The 24312-nt window shown below is 52.0% G+C and overlaps 2 protein-coding genes and 1 pseudogene across 55 annotated transcripts; 2 read left to right on the top strand and 1 right to left on the bottom strand.

The window, feature by feature from the left end:
• The first annotated feature begins 235 nt into the window (after nt 1-235).
• On the top strand, nt 236-1454 carry LOC114677647 (DNA-directed RNA polymerases I, II, and III subunit RPABC5 pseudogene; annotated as a pseudogene).
• Nucleotides 1455-2265: 811 nt separating this feature from the next.
• On the bottom strand, nt 2266-18144 carry CCHCR1 (coiled-coil alpha-helical rod protein 1). Of its 42 annotated transcripts, none has more exons than XM_077998757.1 (19): nt 18035-18144; nt 16767-16833; nt 16475-16688; nt 14539-14842; nt 11270-11433; nt 11036-11171; nt 10766-10876; nt 10374-10523; nt 9110-9196; nt 8881-8991; nt 8669-8775; nt 6000-6112; nt 5753-5798; nt 5473-5609; nt 5191-5379; nt 4993-5094; nt 3096-3247; nt 2792-2963; nt 2266-2542 (listed from the first exon to the last, which is right to left on the bottom strand). In XM_077998757.1, exons 2-19 carry the CDS (start codon nt 16780-16782, stop codon nt 2418-2420), a joined length of 2436 nt encoding a protein of 811 aa, XP_077854883.1. In that variant the 5' UTR covers nt 16783-16833; nt 18035-18144; the 3' UTR covers nt 2266-2417.
• Nucleotides 15735-24302, top strand: TCF19 (transcription factor 19). 13 transcript variants are annotated; one of them, XM_077998797.1, is made up of 5 exons: nt 18249-18475; nt 19227-19794; nt 21540-21670; nt 21815-22098; nt 22567-23877. In XM_077998797.1, the coding sequence occupies exons 2-5, from the start codon at nt 19557-19559 to the stop codon at nt 22805-22807; spliced, it is 894 nt and encodes a 297-aa protein (XP_077854923.1). In that variant the 5' UTR covers nt 18249-18475; nt 19227-19556; the 3' UTR covers nt 22808-23877.
• The last annotated feature ends 10 nt before the right edge of the window (nt 24303-24312 follow it).

The raw sequence follows: 24312 nt of genomic DNA, 5'->3' as shown, positions 1-24312 counted from the left end.
TGGTCTCAGCTCCTTGATCTAAGCCTCCCAGAGAGACCCCTAGAATGTTTCCTTCAAGGGCCTTTCTGCCTGGAAGTCTGTTAGCCCTTCAGAAGTAACGTGTCCAAAATAAAATTTGATTCCTCCCAGGTTTTTCCCTGCCTGGTTCGCTACCCCACAGTAAGGGATACCTTACTATGCAATGGTGTGATCTCATCTGTTCCCTCCAGGGCTCATGAAGGACAGAAACCTTCGTTACTCTCCTCCACCATCCACAGCCCATCCACCTGCAAGGCCCTCCATGCCCTGTCCAAACCCAGCCCATCATCCTGAGCCGCCATTTCCCCCAAGCCTCTCCAACACCATTCTCAGTGGCCCCCTTGCTCCCACTCTTTATTCCTCCCCTTCACACAAAATCTGTCCTCCACCAGCAAAGGAGGTCTTAAAATATACATCAGGTGGGCCTGGCATGGTGGCTCATGCCTGTAATTCCAGCACTTTGGGAGGCAGAGGCGGGTGGATCACCTGAGGTTGGGAGTTCAAGACCAGCCTGACCAACATGGAGAAACCCCGTCTCTACTAAAAATACAAAAATATTAGCCAGGCATGGTGGCAAATACCTGTAATCCCAGCTACCCAAGAGGCTGAGGCAGGAGAATCAACTGAACCCAGGAGGCAGAGGTTGCGGTGAGCTGAGATCACACCATTGCACTCTAGCCTGAGCAACAAAAGTGAAACTCCGTATCAAAAAAAAAAAAAAATGTATTATATCAGGCCAGGCGTGGTGGCTCATGCCAGCACTTTGGGAGGCTGACACAGAAGGACTACTTGAGCTCAGGAGTTGTGTGCGCTGCTTCACCTGCAGCAAGACTGTGGGCAACACGTGGGAGGCCTACCTGGGGCTGCTGCAGGCCAAGTACACTGATAGGGACGCCCTGCGCCTGAAGCACTACAGCCACTGCTGCATGCTGCTGGCCCACGTGGACCTGATCCAGAAGCTGCTCAATTATGCCCTCCTGGGGAAGTGACCTCGCTGGACCCACCCACCTGCCGTGCTGACCATGGGCAGTCGCTGTCTTGCCCTGAGTTCACTAAACTGAGATGTCGGGGTCCCGGGAGCAATTGCTGACCATAGTGCGTGGATGTGTGTACCTCACTCTGGAAGGGACCATCCAGTAAGTCTTTCAGGAAAAAAAATGTACACCAAATCATGTTGCATCTTCCCTTTGGGGAGTGAGGACAGGTTCTTGCTCTCAGGCTGGGGTGCAGTGGTGCGATCACAGCTCATTGCAGCCTTAACCTCTTGGGCTCAAACAATCCTCCCAACTCAGCCTCTGGAGTAACTAGGACCATGGGTGCATGCCACTATGCCCTCCAAGGTTTTTTTTTTTTTTTTTTTTTTTTTTTTCAGACAGTCTCCTCTGTCACCCAGGCTAGAGTGCAGTGGCGCAATCTCAGCTCACTGCAACTTCCGCCTCCCAGTTCAAGCAATTCTCTGCCTCAGCTTTCTGAGTAGCTGGGACTACAGGCGCCTGCCACCACACCTGGCTAATTTTTTGTATTTTTAGTGAAGGCTGGGTTTCACCGTGTTAGCCAGGATGGTCTCGATATCCTGACCTTGTGATCCTCCTGCCTCAGTCTCCCAAAGTGTTAGGATTACAGGCGTGAGCCACCACGCCTGGCCTTCTTCCCAATTTTTAAAGTACTCCAATGGCTTTCTATTGACTTAAGAGTAAAATCCAAACTTGGCCACATCTTGGCCTCGAAGCAGCGTCCTTGACCATTCTCTACAGAGCCCTCCTGGCCTCCACAGGAGCCCACTTCAGGCAGGCCTCTCAGCACAAGGTCCCTTGCTCAGAGGCCTCTCCCCAGAGTCAGTTTCTATCACATAATTGTACTATACTTTCTCTTCAAGCACTTGTTTGAAATGATCTTGTTCATCTGTTTAGGTCGTCTGCCCTCTCTCTCCCACTAGGATGTAGGCTCTCAGGGCCCAGGTGGCCCCCAGGCTAATACAGTGCCTGGCTCTGACATTCTTGTTGAATGAGTGAATGTTTCGTCTTCCCTACTCCTAGCATTTATCATCTTCCAGAAGAAAAGAGTTTTAAAAGTTGAGAATAAAGAAAAGCAGAAGCTTCCCAAATATTTCCAAAGCTGCCTAGAAAAAGGATTTGAAAAGGTATCACCCAGAGAGAGCTATGGGTGGGACCACTTCTCACATCTCCGAGAGAGATGGCTGCAGGGAGAATTCCCAGATTCCCAGAGATTACATTTCCAAACAATGGCTCCTACTGTAGTCGTCTTTATTTAGAGCAGAATTTAGACTCAGCCGGTGTTCCCCAGGGTGACCCCGGGAGGGGGAAGGGCTCGTCTGTCCCCACCCACTTCTCCAGGATCCTCCCAGCCCCCAGGCTGGCTTTCCCTGGGCTCTCAGCTGCTTAGCTGCTCATCTGGGGATTGGAGCTGGAGCATCTGTCAAGGTTGTCTCCTTGACAAACAGCTTCCTCTTTGGAAATGGCTTCACTCAAGCCCTGCAGGTCATCGAGCAGGACAGAGAGGGACCCTGGGAAGGAAGATAGCAGGAGATGAGCACCAGACAAGGGGAGGTGCTCGTGGTTACAGAGGAAACAGGGCTGACACAGGAAATGAGGACTGGGAGAGAGGAGGCTCTTTGGTCCAAGCTGGGCATCGCTAAAAGAGGCTAAGGGCCTCGCAGGATCACAGAGAACACCACTCATCATGCAAGAGTCTGGAGGGGAGATTGCTGAAGTGCGCCCATTTGTCCCTTGTCCCTTTGTGCTTGGCCCAAGACCTTTTATGGATTCCCTGGTGGGTACTGCTGCTGCTACAGGTACGGATGCTGAACACTCTGGAGGCCTGGGGCTGGACACCACAGATTTCTTCTTATCCAGTAGGGAAGGAAGAACTGCCAACAGTCGCTGCTGCTTGTAACGGGAGAGGAGACCCTCCTGCTGCAAGGTGGCCTGGGAAGGAGAGGGTTAAACGCCACCTAGCCCGGGTAGAACCTCCCTCACCATCCTCGTTCCACACCTCTAGCCCAGGAACCAGCCCAGGATGGGCCCTAGTGTCTGCCTGTCTGCCGTCCCGTCTCCTACCAGCATGAGGTTCTTATCCCTCTCCAGCTCCTGCAAGCGCCGGGCCAGTCGCTGCCCCTCCTCCTTCCGGGCCTCCTCCTGCAGACGCCTGAGTTCCTGGCTCCGCTCCTTTTCCTGGGCGGCTCTGCGCTGAATCTGGCGCAAGGAGACCACTACAGAGCGGCCAAGGCACAGGGGAGGCAGGTGTGGGTCAGGCCAGAGGCAGCCAGGCACCATGAAGACAGGAACAAACGCCGGGTCACCAACCCTGTGGCTTGTGGGGGCTGTTCTGCTCTGTGGATCTGTCTCTTCTGTACAGTTGCGGGGGGGACGGAGGGGGGAGCTGACGCTCTAGGAGCCTGGGAATCTGAACCTAGTATCTTCCTCATCCCTGAACCATCCTGGAGTTCCGCAGGGGAAATCTCAATATGAACTGAGTGAGATTTTGTGCAATTAGTGTTCCTTGTCTTAAAGTGTGATGATTGCAGCTACATAGGAGAATTTACTGGCTTTGGGAGATGCAGCTGAACAACTTATGTTTGCAACTTACTTAAAACATTAAATGGTCAGGTGCAGTGGCTCACGCCTATAATCCCAGCACCTTGGGAGGCCGAGGCAGGTAGATCACAGGTCAAGAGATTGAGACCATCCTGGCCAACATGGTGAAACCCTGTCTCTACTAAAAATACAAAAATTAGCTGGGCATGGTGGTGGGCACCTGTAATCCCAGCTACTCAGGAGGCTGAGCCAGGAGAACGACTTGAACCCGGGAAGTGGAGGTTATAGTGAGCCAAGATTATGACACTGCACTCCAGCCTGGTGACAGAGGGAGACTGTCTCAAAAAAAAAAAAAAAAAAAAACAAAACATTAAATGATTACAACTTAAAGTGATTCAAAAGATGCACAAATATGCATGCATATAGATAAGAGACCAAATGTGGCAAACGTTAACTGCTATATTTAGAGAAGATATATTCATTACACAATTCTTTTTTAGACACACGGTCTTTCTCTATTGCCCAGGCTGGAGTGCAGTGGCACAATCTCGGCTCACTGCAGCCTCCACCTCCCAGGTTCATGTGATCTTCCCACACCAGCCTCCCAAGTAAGCTCAGGCTACAGGTGCCCACCACCATGCCTGGCTAATTTTTGTAATTTTTTTTTTTTTTTTTTTTTAAAGAGATGGGAGTCTGTGTTGCCCAGGCTGATCTTGAACTCCTGGGCTCCAGCAATCCTCCTGCCTTGGTCTCCCAAAGTGCTGGGATTACATGTGTGAGCCACTGCACCGGCCACAATTCTTTTAACTTGTTTAGGTGTGTGAAATTTTTGCTAGGGGGTAATTGCTGGTGTTAGACATCTGGAAGGTGGTGGCCTCTGTGAAGGGGTATGACTGGAAGGGGTACAGGGGGGTCCTGAGCTGGTCATATGCTCTTTATTTATTTATTTTTTGAGACTGAGTTTTGCTCTCCAGGCTGGAGTGCAATGGTGTGATCTCAGCTCACTGCCACCTCCGCCGCCCGAGTTCAAGCCATTTTCCTGCCTCAGTCTCCCAAGTAGCTGGGATTACAGGCACCCACTAACACACCCAGCTAATTTTTGTATTTTTAGTAGAGATGGGGTTTCACTATGTTGGCCAGGCTGGTCTCAAACTTCTGACCTCAAGTGATACACCTGCCTCGGCCTCTCAAAGTGCTGGGATTACAGGCGTGAGCCACCGCGCCCGGTCATATGCTGTTTCTTAATCTGGTGCTGGCTACATGGGTGTGTTCATGAAGTGAGAAATCTTCTGTGCTATTCATGGATACCTCCATTACTTCCTGTAATGAAGCTTTGAAAAAACTTGGAGGGGAAAATAATAACCTATGTCTTAACACTTCCTTCTTCCTGGAAGGCCCTATCCACCCTGGCAAGGCTCACCGGCCTTGGCATGCTCCCTCCGAGCCTCGTTCAGCCTCCTCTCTGTGTCTGACAGTTGCTCCCGCAGCCGAGTTTCCACTTCAGCCACCTTCTCTTGCAGGGCTGGGGTGAAAGTGCAGACGGGGCGTATCAGCAGGAGCTTTGATTTGCAATTCCCACGCCACCGTCCAAGGGAAGCACCCCTTTCCCTCTCGACACCTTGCCTGTAGAGGTCCTGCTGCTGGGTCAGCTCCTGCCGCAGACTGGCAGCCTCCTCTGTGCTCTCCTGCTGGCCCTGGCGTGCCACCTCCAGCTGCAGCCCCAAGCTAGCCAGGGACTCCTGGGTCTGCTGCAGCTCCTGCTCCAGCTGCTGGGCCACCTTGCTCAGCTGCTGCCGCTCTGCCTCCCCTAAAAGGAGGGGGTGCTGGGTCAGGCCTCTCCTAGCACCCTAGACACCGGGTCTTTCCTCATCCTTGCCACCCCCCTGGCAACCAGGTGTACCTTGTTCCCGAGCCCGGCCCACCTCCTGCTGAATGAGGCGGGCACTCAGCTGCAGTTCTGCATCCAGGCGGTTCCGTTCTTCCCGCAGCTGCTGCAGCTCAAGGCTTACGTCTGTGACTGGTGGTGGTAGGGGACAGCTGGGACAGGGAAGAGAGAGTCAGGAGAAATCACCCAGCTGCCTGACCCCAAAGCACCCATCCTGCCTCAGTTCTCATGGTTTTGGGGGTCCCAGTAGCCAATGCTCTAAAGCCCCATCCACCTCAAAGTGCCCAAACTTCACCTCTCCTGGCGCAGCTGAGCAAGGGCAAGCTTTCGAGCAGTCAGGCCTGGGAGGGAAAAGGCAGGGAGAAAAAGAGATGAAGTTTGCATGGGAGAAAGTGGGGGACAGGGAGTAAGGGAAAAAGAGATGCGAGGGCTGGTGAAAGGAGGAAGGTGAATGGATGTGGGATCACAGAGCTGGGTCAGGAAGAAGAAAGTCCGAGCTGGTGGGGCGGGGGCGGGACATGGCTCCCAGTTGCCCTACGCACCCCGAATGGTGTGGACCTTGCGGACAGCATAGCTGAGTCGGTTGTTGAGGCTGGGAAGCCGGGCGGCAGCCTCTTCCACCTTAGCCATGGTGCTCTCGAGCCAGATCTGAGAGCTGGAGAGGGCACAGGTCATTGACCCTCCATGCCTCCCCTCATTCCCAAAGGACTTGCTGTGCCTAGTAGAGACAACTCCCTCAATCCTGTCCTGTTATACAAGTGAAGAACGCACAGCTTCCATCAATTATCTAAAGGGACCTTGCCCCAAGAATGCATTAAATGACTATCTTTTAAAGCAACCTGTTAAGCTTATTTCTCACAACCTGTGTTTCGCTCACTATTGTGCATCAAAGAGTAAAGTTATCCTCTCTGGCCAGAGGCTTCTGCCTGTAATCCCAGCACTTTGGGAGGCCGAGGCGGGTGGATCACCTGAAGTCAGGAATTGGAGACTAGCCTGGCCAACATGGTGAAACTCTGTCTCCACTAAAAACATAAAAATGAGCCGGGCATGGTGGCTTATGCCTGTAATCCCAGCTACTCCGGAGGCTGAGGTATGAGAATCACTTGAACCTAGGAGGTGAAGGTTGCAGTGAGCCAAGATTGCGCCCCTGCCCTCAAGCCTGGGCAACAAAGTGAGACTCCATCTCAAAAAACCAAACCAAAACAAAGTCATCCTCTCCAAGCCCAGGAGTGTTGATTTAGCACCAATGACGGGCAGACCCACATGCTTTACCAGCTGGCTGTGCCAAAAGTAGGACCGACCTGGCTCATGAAAACTGAGCAGCTTAAACAGGCCCCTGGAGGAGGCCAAGGAGTGTCTAGGGCCCGCGTGGGGTTTCCTCAGGAGAGTCCGGGTCTGCACCCACAGAAAAACACAGGATGATGAAGGCTTGCAGCTGCATCGCCAGCAGCACGGCAAAGTTCACTTTCATCTGGAAACTGTTCAAGTAGATGCTTCCAACACCTACCGCAGCTCGTAGTAAAGTCTCCAAGTACCTAGAGACAATCTAATAAACCCAGCAACAATCCGAGTTCAGACTGCTTTAAGCCTGGAGGACTTTTGGCAATGCATCATTACACAGACCATTTCTGTGATTGCCTGGTACCAAAGTCAAACCCTGTCCGCAGCACATCTTTCTGTTCTCCTGGAGGTAGGGGGCACACGCAATGGATTGAACCTGGGTGGTAGGTCATCATAACTAGTTTAATTCCATGCAAGTGTGAAATGTTTCATAATTTTTTAAGCTGAATTAGTCCCCAAGGTACAAATCCAAGAGAAGGAAGTGGTGGGCAAGGACTCATCCTGCATCTTAATTTCGCTAAACCAAAAATTATCTTTATCTAAATTAACCCATCAAGAAGAGCCTCATGATAATGATAAACATTTACAAGCCAGACACTGTGCTAAGAACTACCTGCCTTGGGTATCTCAATGTCCAAGGCTGAGGGGAAGTCATCACCAGCACAAAGAAGCTTTGCTGTTTCCTTAGAAGTTTTTCCGAAGGTCGTAGAACAATTGTTGGTAATGAAACAACTAGGAAGTTGGGGCCGGGCGCGGTGGCTCAAGCCTGTAATCCCAGCACTTTGGGAGGCCGAGACGGGCGGATCACTAGGTCAGGAGATCGAGACCATCCTGGCGAACACGGTGAAACCCCGTCTCTACTAAAAAATACAAAAAACTAGCCGGGCGAGGCGGCGGGCGCTTGTAGTCCCAGCTACTTGGGAGGCTGAGCCAGGAGAATGGCGTAAACCCGGGGGGCGGAGCTTGCAGTGAGCTGAGATCCGGCCACTGCACTCCAGCCTGGGCGACAGAGCCAGACTCCTTCTCAAAAAAAAAAAAAAAAAAAAAGGAAGTTGGTATGAGACACAAAGGCTGGCAACTGATTTAGAAGGAAACTAACTGGCTTACATTTTAGATGGAATAGTAAGCAAGTAAGTATATAGCTTTAAATAAATAGACTAGGCCGGGCGCGGTGGCTCACACCCGTAATTCCAGCACTTTGGGAGGGTGAGGTGGGTGGCTCACCTGAGGTCAGGAGTTCAAGACTAGCCTGGCCAACATGGTGAAATCCTGTCTCTACTAAAAATACAAAAACTAGCTGGGCGTGGTGGTGGATGCCTGTAATCCCAGCTACTCAGGAGGCTGAGGCAGGAGAATCACTTGAACCAGGGAAGTGAGGTTGCAGTGAGCCAAGACTGCGCCACTGCACTCCAGCCTGGGTGACACAGACTCTGTCTCAAAATAAATAAATAAATAAAAAGACTAAATTTTTCTCCAGTGAAACAGAGAATGCCTGTAAAATTTTAGACAAGGAAAGGACGATGAAGTGTCTACACTCTCCATCCTTGAACAATGCTGCAAGTGAAGATCCTCCCCGGTGCTCTATTTAGCTCAAGCCATTACTAGACTGAACTGCAGGAGGAAGCAAGGCCTCACCTCCAGCCCAACATGCAGTGGGGAGTTCATGACAAGCAATCAGGTGTGAATGCAGAGGAGGCTGCCGCAGAAGAGAAATGAACACAGGAACATTGATAGGGCTAAATTTGCCCAGCCCTGTAGCCTCCAGTGGCCAGCTTTCCAGCCCCTCTTGCCCGAGGCTCCTCAGCAACAAGGTGCCCAGGAAGCTAAGGTGGCAGAAACACTACTCCACCAGCCCCTCCATCCCTGATACCTGCTGACGGCATTGACCACAAGCCTCAGCTGCTCCTCGGCTGAGGTTGTCTGCTGCTGCCACCGGCGCCTGGCCTCCTGAGCACGGCTCAGCTCCAACTGCAGGCCCTGGGGAGGATGCAGCAAAGGACAGGGTCCCTCCCTAAGTCCTGGCTGCAGCCCTGGACCAGGGCTCCCTTGCCCTCCCCGAGTCTCTACTAGGCTGACACCAACCCTGGAACCCATCCGCTCCACCTCCACCTCTGCGGCTTTGTCCTGCAGGGATCGCTGCAGAATGGCCTGCTCCTGGCTCTGGGCTGTTACTTGTTCCTGGAGTGAGGTCACCTGGGGGAGGAGATGAAGCTGGGCGGGGGCCTCTAGAGCTAAAAGCTGAGGGAGGCATTAGAAGCAAAGTGGCAGGTGCAGAGAATGTCATGCAGGGGCCAGGCGTGGTGGCTCACACCTGGAATCCCAACACTTTGGGAGGCCGAGGCAGATCGCTTGAAGTCAGGAGCTCAAGACCAGCCTGGCCAACATGGTGAAACCCTGTCTGTACTAAAAATACAAAAATCAGCTAAGCATGGTGGCATGTGCCTGTAATCCCAGTTACTTGGGAGGCAAAAATCAGCTAAGCATGGTGGCATGTGCCTGTAATCCCAGTTACCTGGGAGGCAAAAATCAGCTAAGCATGGTGGCATGTGCCTGTAATCCCAGTTACTTGGGAGGCTGAGGCAGGAGAATCACTTGAACCCGGGAGACAGAGGTTGCAGTGAGCCGAGATCACGCCACTGCACCCCAGCCTGGGTGACAGAGCAAGACTCCTTCTCAAAAAGAGAAAGAAAAAGATCCAATGCCATGCAGGGTGACAGAAGCTTAGGTTCCTGAGAATAGAATCTGAGTTCAGTGTTCCTTCCATGTTCCACGTTCCATGTGCCCACTTGAACATGGGAATAGCCCTTGACCCACCCCACAGGACCCACCAACTGACCATGCCACCCTCCTCAGATGCTGTCACCTCCTCAGAGAGGCTGTTCCTGACCATCCTACCTGAGGCTGACCCACCCCCCAGTCTCTCTGTCACATTATCTTTTCAATCTTTCTTGCTACTTTCTTTTTTTTTGAGACAGGATCTCGCTTTGTCACCCAGGCTAGAGTGCAGTGGTGCGATCACAGCTCACTGGGGCCTCGACCTCCCAGGCTCAGGTGATCCTCCCACCTCAGCTTCCAGAGTAGCTGGGACGACAGGAATGAGCCACCATGCCTGGCTAATTTTTTGTATTTTTAGTAGAGACGGGATTGCGCATGTTGCCCAGGCTGGTATCAAACTCCTGACCTCAAGTGATCCACTTGCATCAGTCTCCCAGACTGCTGGCATTTTACTTGGCTGGGCACGGTGGCTCATACCAGTAATCTCATCACTTTGGGAGGCTGAGGCAGGCGAATCATCTGAGGTCAGGAGTTTGAGACCAGTGTTGGCACTATAGGCGTGAGCCACTGCACCCAGCTTGAATCTTTCTATACAGCACATATAATTACTGAACATTATCTGTTTACGTGCGTGTTCTGTGTCTCTGCTCTAGAATGCAAGCTCCACATTTCGGTTTTGTTCAGGGCTGTGTGCCCAGCATGTGGCAACCACTCAATAAACTCTGGTTGAATGGATGCCACTCTTATGGAAGGAGCAAGGTGCTGGGAGGGAATACTGGGAGAACAGAGAGTGCAGTGACCTGTCCCTTCAGCTGCTTAACAGAGTCGCTGTGTTCCAGCTCCTGGGCCTTTAGCTGCACCATGAGGGCAAACACCTTCTCCCGCCAGCGGTTCAGCAGGGACTGGCACTTCCTGGTAAACTCAGGCTCCAGCGAATCTGAAGGTTGAACCTGAGGGAGAAGGAGCGGGAGGAAAGTGTGGGCTCCTGGGGGAGGAGAGGAAGGAGGTGGCATCTTTGTTTCTCCTCTGTCTTGCCCGGACAACATGAGCTACAGCAAGAGGAGTTCACAGGAAGAAAGAGATCCAAGCAGGTTCTGGGGCACATCGAACCCTCCCACCCACAGGGAGGAGGGTGGGGGACAGTAGGTGTAGGATGCGGCTGAGGGTGAGGGATCTGGGGGTCGGGCCATACCTTCCTGGTCAGCTCCTCCTCCTGCAGGGCGAGGATGTGCGTGAGGCTCTGCACCCGCACCTGTAGCAGCTCCGCGGTGGCGTGCAGGCCATCCCGGTCCTCCTGCAAGTGCTGCGGGCGGAGAGAAGCAGCCCCCCTGTAGGGCCTCCATGCCGCCTCGGGTACCACCTTCTCTCCTGAGGGCTGTGCTCTACACGCTCCTCCAAGGGCCACACTTGCCCCCCAACCTGATCCCCAAGTCCCCACACAGATGCACTCCTGCACACTCACCTGCATGTTTTCCAGAAACTTCTGTCGCTCCAGTTCCCATGTCTGGCTGTGGACCTCAGGAGGGACTTGTTCCCCAACATATTTTCTTAGATTCTCAACCAGGGTCACCTGAGCCTCCAAGTCTTCCTGGGTCTTGCTAGGGTTGGGGTGGGAATGGGACAGCCATCAGTGGGGCACCCTGCAGACCCACCACATCACCAACTGCTGGGCCCCCGTCGGCATCCACCCACCTACCTCAGCTGCTTCCGAAGCAGCTCGGCCTCCCTCTGAGCCTCGGCCAGCTCCTTGGCTTCCCCTGCTCTCCTGGTTTCCAGACTACTCAAAGACTGCTCCAAGCCCTCGGCCTTGCTGGTCAAACTGGAAAGAGCCTCCTGGTGAGCCTGTGTCAAAGAGGACAGCTGTGGAAAGAAGAGGAGGCTCAGCAGGAGCTCGACCCCACATGGAGGCCTTCCTTGTTCCCTTCACTCCCACTTTCTGTGACCTTAGACAATGACCAAACCAATCACCCAACTGCGCATAGCAAATGGAGAGCTGGTAACTCACTCTCTGCAGTTGCCCCACAACCCATCGGGAGTTCTTGTTCAATCTCCCCCAAAACATATCTTCACCTCTCTCCGTCTCCGTCTCCACTGCCACCAACCCAAGGTAAGCTACCCTCATCTCTTGCCTGGGCAACAGGGACCATCTCCTAACTAGTCTTTACAAACCCTCGGTGGCTTCTCACAGCATTCACAGCAAAACCCAGGCATCTCTCCACACCTGCAGGCCGGGGGACCCAGCCTCTGCCTGCCTCCTGAGTTCACCCTAGAGGCTCTCCTAATGCTCCCCCCTCCAGCCACAGGGAGTCCGCTGAGAACCAGACAGCGGCCCCTCCTTGCTCCACAGACCCCAGGTGATAGCCCCTCCTCAGGGTGGCTTCGCTGGGCCCTCTAATAACTCTCACCACCCTCCTGTGCCCCATCAACTGCTCACGTCCTCCCGAGCACTTAGCACTGACCATATCTTGCTTATGTGTATGTGTTACTATCTTTCAGACCACATCGGAAGGAAAGCTCCAGGAAAGGAGGAATTTTGTGTCTTTTGCTCATGGCACCTCAAAGGGTTGCAGGGGTGTCAGAGCCACCAACAGTCATGGGATGGACTGGGAAGGAGGGCAAAGTGGCCACCCTGCTTCCTGGTCTGCCTCCTCTAGCCCCGTCTCCATACAACAATAAAGTTAATTTGGGGGATATAAATGACAAAACTTTTTAGACATAAAATACAAATCTAATCATGTCATTTCCCTGCCTAAAACCTTTCAACAGTTGCTTATCACTTAAAAAAACAATTTTGTTTTCTTTTTGTTATTTTGGAGATGGAGTTTCACTTTGTTGCTCAGACTAAGTGCAATGGCACAATCTCAGCTCACTGCAAACGCTGCCTCCCAGGTTCAAGCGATTCTCCTGCCTCACCCTCCCGAGTAGCTGAGATTACAGGCATGAGCCACCACGCCCAGCTAATTTTTGTACTTTTAGTAGAGATGAGGTTTCACCATGTTGGCAGGGCTGGTCTCGAACTCCTGACCTCAAGTGATCCACCCACCTCAGCTTCCCAAAGTGCTGGGATTACACATGTGAGCAACTATGCCCAGCCCTAGTTTATTTAATAAAATAGAGATGGGGGCTCACTTTGTTGCCCAGGCTGGTCTCAAACTCCTGGGCTCAAGTGATCCTTCTGCCTTAGCCTCCCAAAGTGCTAGGATTACAAGTATGAGCCACCGTGCCCAGCCTGCTCATTGCTCTTAAGGGAAAGTAGCAAGTTCTGAAGTGGCCAAGGCCTTGTGCCCTGGGTCCCATGCTCTGCAGCACACTCAGCGCCCCTGATCTCTATGCTCCAGCCTTCTGGCCTCCGCCTGTCCCCGCCTCCACCAGTTGTCCTGCCGAGTGTTCTCCAGAGACCATTGGACCTCACACACCTATTCACTGGCCAACTCCTATTCAGCACAAATGGTGGCTTGCTGGTTTTTTTCAGTCTCGCTCTGCTGCCCAGGCTGGAGTGTGGTGATCTCAGCTCACTGTAACCTCTGTCTCCCAGGTTCAAGCAATTCTCCTGCCTCAGCCTCCCAAGAAGCTGGGGCATTACAGGCGCCCATCGCCATACCCGGCTAATTTCTGTATTTTTTGTAGAGACTGGGTTTCTTCATGTTGGCCAGACTGGTCTTGAACTCCTGGCCTCAAGTGATCCTGCCCACCTCAGCCTCCCAAAGTGCTGGGATTACAGGTGTGAGCCACTGTGCCCGGCCTAGCTTCTTGTTTCTGAGTTTCTTTCATGAATCTCCTTTGTCCACTTTCTGACTGGATTGCTGGTCTTTCCCTTACCAATTTCTAGGCACACATTTTATATTAGGGATATTACCCTTTTCTTGTGATCTGAGCTATAAATAGAGCTTTTTTTTTTTTTTCCCCACCATTCCTAATGTTCATGTTATAAAGTCAATGGATCAATCTTTTCCTTTACGGCTTCTAGATTTTGGATTTTGACTCACAGGTAGAAAGGCCTTGCCCACTACAAGGTTACAAAGAATTTCTCCCTTGTTTTCTCCCAGTTCCTTTTTTATTTTATTTTTTGCGACAGAGTCTTGCTCTGTTGCCCAGGCTGGAGTGCAATGGCATAATTTCGGCTCACTGCAACCTCCACCTCCCAGGCTCAAGTGATTCTCCTGCCTCAGCCTCCTGAGTAGCTGGGATTACAGGTGTGCATCACCATGCCTGGTGAATTTTTGTATTTTTAGTAGAGACGGGGTTTCACCATGTTGGCCAGGCTGGTCTTGAACTCCTGACCTTGTGATCCACCTGCTTCGGCCTCCCAAAATGCTGGGATTACAGGCGTGAGCCACTGCACCCGGCCTTATGGTTTCTTTCCTTGACATGTCCAATTGGTTACAGTGGCCTTCCCTGAACCCCAGACTAAGTTAGTGCTCTCTAGTCCTTCGCCTTCAAGGCACTCCTCCTGATTGCAATTAATTATGATTAAATTAAAAGTGGATGTGTGTATCCCCCATGAGGCTGTCAGTTCCATCCATGAAGGCAGGATTCAGGCTAATTTGGTCACTGAGTCTGAGATGGCAAAGAGTAAGCACTGAGTTTGCGGACTGAATAATCTCTCTCTCCCAGTCCACCATAGCCCCCTTATATCCACCTTCCTCACTGCCCTCCACAATACCCCCGATGAATTGGTACCCAGAGTAAAGCAGGGAGGCAAACTACTTCCTACTAGAAAAGGAAGCAGGGCTTCAAGTCGTGGGAGGCCACCTGAGTCTTGGGGAAAAAGTGCAACCTGAATTAAGATCAAAATAACCAAATTCTCCATCTTTCTAGGCCATGTGTGTTTCTTTTCACCAAAGGTCTCATCACTCCACTACTCACTACTCATGGAGAGTCTCTTCTGCAATACCTGTTCTTTGCTTGGAAGCTACTGCCCAGCTCTCCGTTATGAATTTAAATCCTTCCCACCCCTGCATTCACCTGCTCTTGGTGCAGCCTCTGAACCTCTTCCAGCTCGCGCTGGCTCCCCTCTTCCAAGTTCTTCCGGACGACCTCAGCCCCAGCCAAAGCAGCACGCAGGCCCTCAGCCTCAGCTCGGCCGGCCTTCTCTGCCTGTGCCAGGGCCTCCAGCTCCATGGCCTGGGCCTCTAGCCTCATCTTCTGCTGCAGTGAGGTCTCCCGCAGGAGCCGGACCTCCTCCTCCAGCCGCCGCAGTTCTTGCAACTGCCGAGCGATCACCTCAGCCTGCTGGCTCAGGGCCTGTGACCCCTCCAGCTCCCAGGACCTTCAAAGACAGGTTAGTGCAGGTGAGACTTGTCTCCAGTGCTGGAAGGATAGTTGAGGGTGTAAACATAGCCAGAAGGAAAAGAGGACCTCTCTGCCCCCGTGTGAGGAGGTGAAGGGGGTGCTGAAGCTGGGGTATGGGGATGTCTGCATTGACATCATCATCATTCATCAAAGCCCTATTGAGCATGTTAAGTCCAGTGCCTGGACTCACAGGACCTAAAGTCTGGCTGAGATGATGGAACATGATCTCCCTAGAGAGAGCTACATACAGACAGATTCAACATCAAATGTGTATATCATTAGGCCACACATTCTTTTTGTTTTTTGGTGTTTTTTTGTCTTATTTATTTTTTATTTTTAGGCCACACATTTTAAGTGGAAAGGTTGGAAGAACAGAGACTTCTCAATTCTGATTTAAGGGCAAGAAGTTTGAGGGAGGAATGGGCATAGAGAGAGCTGAGCTTCCAGTATCAATATGGTGAGGCCAGGTGCTAGTTAAAATGCATTTATTGAGTGTTAGGTATACTTTATGAGGAGTCTGAGAGAACAGTACATAAATAACATAGTGCCAGCCTTTGGAGACATTGTCTACCAATATCATGTGAAGTTTAATCTAGCTTGGAACGTGGCTCCTGAGGCAGCTGTCTCTCTGACACCCAGGACCACAGGAGATTGTTGTTGTTGTTTTTAGAGACAGGGTATCACTGTGTCACCCAGGCCTCAATGCAGTGGCTGGATCATAGGTCACTGCAGCCTTCAACTCCTGAGCTCAAGTGATCCTACCACCTTAGCCTCCCGAGTAGCTGGGACTACAAATGCATGTCACCACAGCTAGCTAATTATTTTCTGTGGAGACGAAGTCTCGCTTTGTTGCCCGGGCTGGTCTTGAACTCCTGGGCTCAAGTGATTCTCCTGCCTCAGCTCCCAAAGTGCTAGGAGTATAGGTGTGAGCCACCATACCTGGCCTTTTCTTTATTTTCTTTCTTTCTTTAAGTATCAGGGATCTGTAGGCTAGGGAAATTGACTTGCCAAATGTCCTCTAGCTGGTAGCCAAACTAGAAATAGAGTCTCTGTCTCCTGACACCCAGTCTAGTGCTCCTTCTTCTTCATTGTGCTGCTGCTTCTAATGTAATCCTACTCTAGAGCAAAATGGCAGAATGCTATCCCAGTACATCTGGGAAGACACATGAAACAACAAGAATAAGAATGTTTACAGACAATACGACAGCATGGCCAGCTCCCATAGCATGTCCTCTGTAAAGGCTTTCTTCCATCAGAATGAACCCACACTGCCACAGTGCTGGGTCTCTACTTCTAGTTTGCACTTCTTCATCTTGCCTCATACTATGCTTTACCATCAGTTGATGGTCAATCTATCTCCCCTCTTAAGATTTTAGATTCCTTATTAATTACAAATTTAAGTCAGGATTTGTCTTATTCATTATTGTTATCCTCATCCCTAGCACCTAGCACACTGCTTTATTATCTAAGCACTGCAGGAACTAATAATTGCTTGCATAAAAATGAGTAGGTTCTGGAAACTAGGGCCGAAATAGGGTAAGGAGTTTATTCCAGTGAAGAAGGGTCACTAGCAAGCCAGCCTGAGAAAACAGCGAGGATGGATCCCTACCTGCCTCTCCGCCCTGGCTCCTGCCTGTCACTGGAAACATCCTGTTTCCACATGGTCACTTGAGGTCTCTGGGTGTCTAGTCGCCTCTCTGAGACATCTTGATGGCCTGGGGGTTGGACCAGGGGAATGTCTGAGAGCCAGGTGGGAGCCATTCTCGGCAGAGTTGAAAGGGGCCGAGCTTGAAAATGGGAGGGAGGAATCAGCCCAGTGGAACCTGAAGAATTACAAAATCAAAGATGGTCAGTTTCCCAGGCAGAGACAACCACCACTCCCCTTGTCTGGTCCCACTGACCTGAAGGTGGAAACATCTCCACATTATTTGAAGGCTCTAGATTCTGTCTCCAGCCATCTATGTTCCCCTGGACAATAGGAGAAACAAAGACACTCCAATTCAATTTTCAGGCCACCTTCCAAAGAGAAAGCCCCTACAATAACAAAGTCATAATCCTTGAATTACAGCCAGGTCCACCCGATGCTCAGCTCTTTTCCTACTTCCCCAAAGAAGTAGGAGATACCCCAAATTCACTTGCTTGTCTCAACCTGGTTCCTCAGGGAACCCAGGCAACTAACTATCAAGTGGAGAGAATTTACTGAAAAAGACAGACCGAGAGGGGCTCTGAGGCTTTACTCATACTTTCAGGATTCTGGGCAGTGCCTTTACCCTCCTCCTTAAGTTTCTATGGTCCCTGCTGCCCCTGGCCAGAGGTGAGAAAGGAGGTACACAGTGCAGGGGTCTTGAGCGCCATCTCCAGAGTTCTCTCCATGGCTCAGCAAGGCCTGGGGGAATCCCATCCAGACACCACCAGGCCATGACTCTTGGGTCCTTCCCTATTAAAGTGCTGGCCCAAGGCCTGGCCCCAGCTGAATGTGGCCACATGCAGGGCTAGACCCTTCCCAAGACCTTGGGAATCCAAGCAGCCTAGATCCCCAGGCAGAAAAGCCAGCGTCCTGACATCTCATCCAAATCTTTCCTGCGGCTGTCCTCTCAGCTTCTCTCTACTATCCCCTCAGCTTCCATGCCTGCCGCCCGCCTCCTCTTTCTCGAGTCCTAACACATAGTGGGCACTTTAAGACCTTCCCCCCACCCTCCCACCCTCATTAATCTATTTTTTACCCGAATCTGGGATCCCTACTCCGGTCCCTTTTTACATCCTAATCTACTTTTTTCTGAAGGAATTGTTCTGGTCCTCACCCTCACCCCCATCTCTCAATAGTCTGCTCTCGCCCCCTGTACGCTAGCCGGCTCTGCTCTCCCCCCACTGCTCCCCTAGATACCCAAGGCTGTTCACCCAGTTGGCCCCTGAGCTCTAAGGCTGTTCTGATCTCCTCATCTACCCCTTCACCTGGCCCCTGTTCCCCCTTCCCCTTTGGACCCCTTGAACCCTCCCAGCACCCCCGCTCAGCCCCTTCCCGCCCACAACCGACTCTTCCCGAACGTCCCTTACCCACCGCGAGAACCCCTACTGCGCCTTGACCACACCCCCTACGCCTCGCTCCGGGCCCCGCCTCTGCCTCGGCCTCTGACCGCGCCTGCGCAAGGCGGGCGCCCTAAGGTCCTACCTCACTGTAGGGAGGAGGAAAGGTGTACGCAGGCGCAGTGGCGTCTAAATCTGGGCCCACAGAATGTGTCGACGCATCTCCGCGCCCAGGCGGCTCCTCCCCACTGCGGGAACCCGGGAAAACTTGTGAACTAATCAGAAAAAGCGGAAGGCGGGAGATCTTAGGGAGCCGTCCAATGGCGCGGAAGAGAGCAAATGAGCTGGCCAATCAGAAACGGCACGGGGGCGGGCTCGCTCGGCGCGAAGTTCGGGCCCGGGAATTCCGAAGGAGGGGTAGGCGCTGCCCGCGCGCCGAGGCCGCGCCCCTCCTGGCCCCGGCTTCCTGGCTGTCAAACAGCTGCAGCAGTATCGGCTCCAGCCGAGGAGCCCAGGGGGTCCCGGGACCCGCGGCACAGGCTGGCACTGCTTGAAGAGGAGGCTACTCGGAGACTGCACCCCGCTGGTAGATCCGAAACGGGGCTGGGGCCGAGAGGGAAAAGGCCGGGTATGCCTTGCATGATCGCGGGGAGCCCCTTCCTGTTTTTTTTTTTTTTTTTTTTTTTTTTTTTTTTTTTTTGAGACGGAGTCTCGCTCTGCCGCCCAGGCTGGAGTGCAGTGGCCGGATCTCAGCTCACTGCAAGCTCCGCCTCCCGGGTTCACGCCATTCTCCTGCCTCAGCCTCCCGAGTAGTTGGGACTACAGGCGCCCGCCACCTCGCCCGGCTAGTTTTTTGTATTTTTTAGTAGAGACGGGGTTTCACCGTGTTAGCCAGGATGGTCTCGATCTCCTGACCTCGTGATCCGCCCGTCTCGGCCTCCCAAAGTGCTGGGATTACAGGCTTGAGCCACCGCGCCCGGCCTACCCCTTCCTGTTTTTATCCCACCTAGAGAAGCCGGGAAGTAGGGGTTTAGGTCCAATTTGTTGGAGTACTTAAGAACTCGTTTGCACTTCCTTTTGGGGGATGACAGTAGATTCATTGCCCTCGGAGGTTCAAACTAGTTATGAGTGAGGGATTGGCCAGAAGATCGGGGCGCAGGCAAGCGGGAGTGCTCTATTAGGATAAGCAGGTTTGACAGGAAGAAGCTGCTCTTCTCCGAATTACACAGAGGTGATGTGTTCGTACTGCACGTAGACGTGTGTATAACAGGACCTCCCCCCGGCGCCCCGCCACACCGACACACACAGGAGCTGCCTAAAGTATCCTTGCCTTGCAGATTGGAGGCTCCCCAGATATTTTGCGACCTGAGGATCCAGCTCAAGTGAGGTGCCACAGGACGTGGTCCTGAGTTTGCATTGCACGGAGACCTTCCTGGAATTTTTCATTTGCAAGTCGGCTTAACAACCGATTCTGCATTGAGTCCTAGGCTGCTTGCACTCTGAATTTGGACTATTCAGGTAGTGTGCTCAAAGTTGAAACTGCACACAGCACAACTCAAGTTTGCATCAGACTGGTAAGCGAACTTAAGCCAGCGGTGCGTGGCCCAGGAGTGGGAAAGGAAATGGATCCCTAAAGTGGAAGAGGTGGTGCAAAGGGGGCACCGCCCATGCTGCCCTGCTTCCAACTGCTGCGCATAGGGGGCGGCAGGGGCGGTGATCTCTACACCTTCCACCCCCCCGCCGGGGCTGGCTGCACCTATCGCTTGGGCCACAGGGCCGACCTGTGTGATGTGGCTCTGCGGCCCCAGCAGGAGCCTGGCCTCATCTCTGGGATCCACGCCGAACTGCACGCCGAGCCCTGGGGTGATGATTGGAGGGTCAGCCTGGAAGACCACAGCCTCCAAGGTGAGCAGTAAGCAGGGCAGCTTTGCCCGTGGGTGGTTGAAGTTCCAGGCTGGAATGAGTAAGGTCTCCACAAGACCCTGCTGCCTGCCTCCCATACTCCCATCAGATTGGATGGATGGTAATTGTCCAGACCTTCATCTTCCCACTAGAAGTATGCACAGTCAGAAGCTCTCTGCCAGACCGACCCTTGTTGGTCCCGTTTAGCTCATACAGGACCTGGGGTATCATCAGAAAGATGTCACAGAGGGGATGTTTAGAGGCCAAGTTTAGACTTGATTCAGTTTCCAGCTTTGCTGAGGCACTCTGTTCCTGGGTTAGGGCAGTTCTATGTTGAATAATGTTTTTAGTAATCTGGGTATATGTCTTTCTCCCTGACTTGAGGGAGTTAGCCTCAGAAAGCCTAGATTCACATTTGAGTTCTGCCACTGGCCCCTGGCAAAATCTCTTCCTCTTGGTAAAGTCAGTTGTAGGAGTGTTGTGGTTATTAGACTATGGTAGCCAACATTCATCTAGTGCTTCCCGTTATGAACCAGGCACTATTTTAAGTGTATTGAATGTAAGTGGCACTAATATTATCCTCATTTACAGTAAAGGAAAATGAGGCACAAAGAGATTCAGGAACTTGTCCAGGGCTGGGCATGGTGGCTCACACCGGTAATCCACCACTTTGGGAGGCTAAAGCAGGTGGATCACTTGAGCTCAGGAGTTCGAGACCAGCCTGGGCAACATGGTGAAAACCTGTCTCTACCAAAAAATTCATTAATTTTAAAAAAAAGGCCGGGTGCGGTGGCTCGTGCCTGTAATCCCAGCACTTTGGGATCCCGAGGTGGGAGGATCATAAGGTCAGGAGTTTGAGACCAGCCTGACCAACATGGTAAAACCCCATCTCTACTGAAAAAAAAAATACAAAAATTAGCCAGGTGTGGTGGAATGCGCCTGTAACCCCAGCTACTCAGGAGGCTGAGGCAGGAGAATCACTTGAACCAGGGAGGCGGAGGTTGCAGTGAGCTGATATCGTGCTACGGCACTCCAGCTTGGCAACAGAGTGAGACTCCGTCTCAAAAAAACAAAACAAAACAAAAAAAAACAAACAAAAAGCTTGCTCAGGGTCACATAGCTGGTAAGTGGTAGAGCTAGAATCTGAACGAGCTGGAGCTGGGGAAGAGTGAGCATGTTTGAAAATTGGACCTTAGGGCGGGGCATGGTGGCTCACGCCTGTAATCCCAGCATTTTGGGAGGCTGAGGTGGGCAGATCATGAGGTCAGGAGTATGAGACCAGCCTAACCAACATGGTAAAACCATGTCTCTGCTAAAAATAAAAAAATTAACCAGATGTGGTGGCACGTGCCTGTAATCCCAGCTACTCAGGAGGCTGAGGCAGGAGAATCGCTTGAACCTGGGAGGCGGAGTGCAGTGAGCTGAGATTGCGCTACTGCACTCCAGCGTGGGCAATAGAGCAAGACTCCACCTCAAAAAAAAAAAAAAAGGAAGAAAATTGGACCTTAGGAGAGTGAGGGCAGGGATCCTTTGTAGGAAAGCACAAGAAACACAGACTTGTTCCCAGCTGACAAGGAGCGTACTGCCTGGTACCTGTCACCTGCTGAGGGGCTTAGGATGTGAGGGAGAATCTGATAGCAGTTTCATGTTCTTCCCCAGAAACCAGACAGAGCCAGATTTCTACACTCCTGACTCTGGTCATTTCTGTTCTTGTCCTCCGTATTTGCCTGGTGCCCCACCATCAACAGGTACTTTGGTCAATAATGTCCGACTCCCAAGAGGTCACAGGCTGGAATTGAGTGATGGAGACCTCCTGACCTTTGGCCCTGAAGGGCCGCCAGGAACCAGCCCCTCGGAGTTCTACTTCATGTTCCAACAAGTACGAGTCAAGCCTCAGGACTTTGCTGCCATTACCATCCCACGATCTAGGGGAGAAACCCGGGCTGGGGCTGGTTTCCGGCCTATGCTGCCCTCCCAGGGGGCTCCACAGCGGCCTCTCAGCACCCTCTCCCCTGCCCCCAAGGCCACACTGATCCTGAACTCCATCGGCAGCCTCAGCAAGCTCCGGCCCCAGCCCCTCACCTTCTCCCCTAGTTGGGGTGGACCAAGGAGCCTGCCTGTTCCCGCCCCACCTGGGGAAGTGGGGAACGCCCCTTCTGCTCCACCCCCACGCAATCGGAGGAAATCTGTTCACCGAGTGTTGGCGGAACTGGATGATGATAGTCAGCCTTCTGAGAGCCCACCACCGGTCCTTATGGAGCCCAGGAAGAAACTCCGTGTAGACAAAGCCCCACTGACTCCCACTGGGTAAGTAGAGTACTCACTTGGCCCTCTCAGTGTTTTACTGCCTTTTGATTCCTTGTATCCCTAGGCTGTGAGGAGGTTCCCCTGCTTGGGGGACGGGCACGGGAGGTGGAATAGATGGAATGGCAAGACCTGGGTTAGCTCTGATAGGAAAAGAAAAATATGTGCAGGAGAAAATGAGAGGTGGGATGGGGTAGTGCTTATAAAACAACCGGAGTGGGCATGTCCTACTTTACATTCATATGGCTTTAACCCCATTCTTCCAGTGCCTAAGGATGGGGAACTTCCAGGCTCACACTAGAGGTTTTTAGGCCCACCCTATGTGTTTTTAAGGACGGAGTCCAGGCTCACCGTAGTCCTCAGACCACTGTGCCTCTGTGGCCTCACCCTATGACCAGCCATAGGGTGGCAAAGTCTAGGCCTTCTCCTACAGGTTTCCAGTGACCCTTGTGTCTGTGTCACTTCCTTCAGAAATCGACGTGGCCGTCCTCGGAAGTACCCAGTGAGCGCCCCCATGGCTCCCCCTGCAGTTGGGGGCGGGGAGCCCTGTGCAGCTCCTTGTTGCTGCCTGCCCCAGGAAGAGACAGTGGCCTGGGTTCAGTGTGATGGCTGTGACGTCTGGTTCCATGTGGCCTGTGTTGGCTGCAGCATCCAGGCTGCCAGGGAGGCTGACTTCCGATGCCCAGGGTGCCGGGCTGGCATCCAGACCTAAGGTCCACCACCAAGGCACCATCGGACACACCTGCCCATGAGTAGACACAGCAGCGAGCAAATGGGTCTGCTAAATGCCCCCGCTTCCCTTCCCTCCCCAGGAGGGAATGACTGCAGGGAAGAAGGGTGGATTGATGTGGACTCATTCAGGGCCTGGAGCAGACCCTGGTGGCCAAGCTGACAGAAGAGATGGTTTCCTGCCAAAGATATTGCCACCTCCAGGAAATTGCCAGTGAGCTGGAAGTTCCCACTATTACAAGCTATAAGGCCATGTTGCCATGGACACCAGAATATCTGTAGTCAGAGCACCTATCAGTTGCAAAAGCCATGCCTGCAACTGATGGAAAATGTAAGAGGGAGTTCTTAAGGTTCTTGGTGGCATTACCCAAGGCATTCTGGGAAAACCTAGGGCCTGTCCCCAAAACTTCCCTACTCTGTGGCTAGTCCTGCTTCCGACCAAATCGTAGTGACCTGGCTTTTCAGAGCTTTGCTTTTATTTCTAAGTCAAGGACAAGCAGCTTCTTTCACTCGTGGGTATTTACTCTTGTGGGTCTGTGATATATTCCTTGCTTTCCAGGGAGAATGTACTTGGCAAGGTCTGGAGAACTAATTCAGAATCTTAGGGAAAGGGGAGGAGAGATGGAAATACTATCTGCTTACTGGAAAGCTGCAAATATATGGGTTGAGCTGGAGGTAGGAATACAGGTAATTAAGGTTCCTAGTTTAAGGGAAAACAGATCTATTTCCACTTAAATAAGGTAACCAGGATTTGGTTAAGTTCACAAAGATAGCAGAAGATTTATTTACAGGCTTCACCCGTACCATCAGGGGAAGAGAAATCCTGGTAAACCAGCTATAGCAGTTTACCGGTGTGATGGCTGCGACACAGCTCCGCTCCACGGTTGGACACAGCAGAGGGCAGCTGGGCTGGCCCGGTCCAGTGTGAATCAAACTGCTTAACCCACACATGGTACATGTGATTTTCTTTTGTGAGCCTTACACCAAGCCAAGCTATTGTCAAAGCATCATTTCAGTAGAAATAAAGCCTTATCTTGACCTGTTCTATTACAACCTGCCACATCCACCCTTTCCTACCTAGATTTAATGAGCCCAGGTTTTTTTACATGGAGGAAATGACTCTGGGGCAAAGACCCCTAATGAACTAGTGGCAGAGCCAGGAATAAAACTTTAGTATCTAATGAGTTACTTATGGGCGGAGTATGCAAAAACCTTAAGTGGAAACCAAAGTTATTAAGAAAGCACAAAGTATTAATAGAAGTTTCTGGTTGGGGTGATTTAGGTACAACAGAAATAAGACGGTTTCTAAGCATAAAGCCATTTAAGAATTCCTGAGTAGGGTGGGGAAAGCAAAAAGCCAGCTCTGAACAGGTAACAGCTACATGGTGACTGATTCTATGGGCAAAAGCTCGTGTCACAGGTTTTTGGGAACTAGCCTATGAGAGGGCCCTGTACAAATAAACTTGGCTGCAATCCCACCTCTCCCTC

The sequence above is a fragment of the Macaca mulatta genome, chromosome 4, assembly GCF_049350105.2.
Source record: "Macaca mulatta isolate MMU2019108-1 chromosome 4, T2T-MMU8v2.0, whole genome shotgun sequence".
Classification (NCBI taxonomy): Eukaryota; Metazoa; Chordata; class Mammalia; order Primates; family Cercopithecidae; genus Macaca; species Macaca mulatta.
The sequence above is the reverse complement of the archived record's forward strand: the minus strand, read 5'-3'. Positions and strand labels throughout refer to the sequence as shown.

Bases quoted from the DNA above. Each gene is read 5' to 3' on its own strand.
- CCHCR1 (XM_077998748.1), bottom strand. From the start codon at position 17,351: ATGTGGCCACATTCAGCTGGGGCCAGGCCTTGGGCCAGCACTTTAATA. The intron at 5,610-5,752 runs GTGAAGTTTGGG...TCCCTGTCCCAG, and splicing joins GCTCAGCTGCGCCAGGAGAG to CTGTCCCCTACCACCACCAG. The intron at 5,095-5,190 runs GTGTCGAGAGGG...CTTTCACCCCAG, and splicing joins GCAGGACCTCTACAGGCAAG to CCCTGCAAGAGAAGGTGGCT.
- TCF19 (XM_077998791.1), top strand. From the start codon at position 19,557: ATGCTGCCCTGCTTCCAACTGCTGCGCATAGGGGGCGGCAGGGGCGGT. The intron at 19,795-21,539 runs GTGAGCAGTAAG...CACCATCAACAG, and splicing joins GGAAGACCACAGCCTCCAAG to GTACTTTGGTCAATAATGTC. The intron at 22,099-22,566 runs GTAAGTAGAGTA...CACTTCCTTCAG, and splicing joins GCCCCACTGACTCCCACTGG to AAATCGACGTGGCCGTCCTC.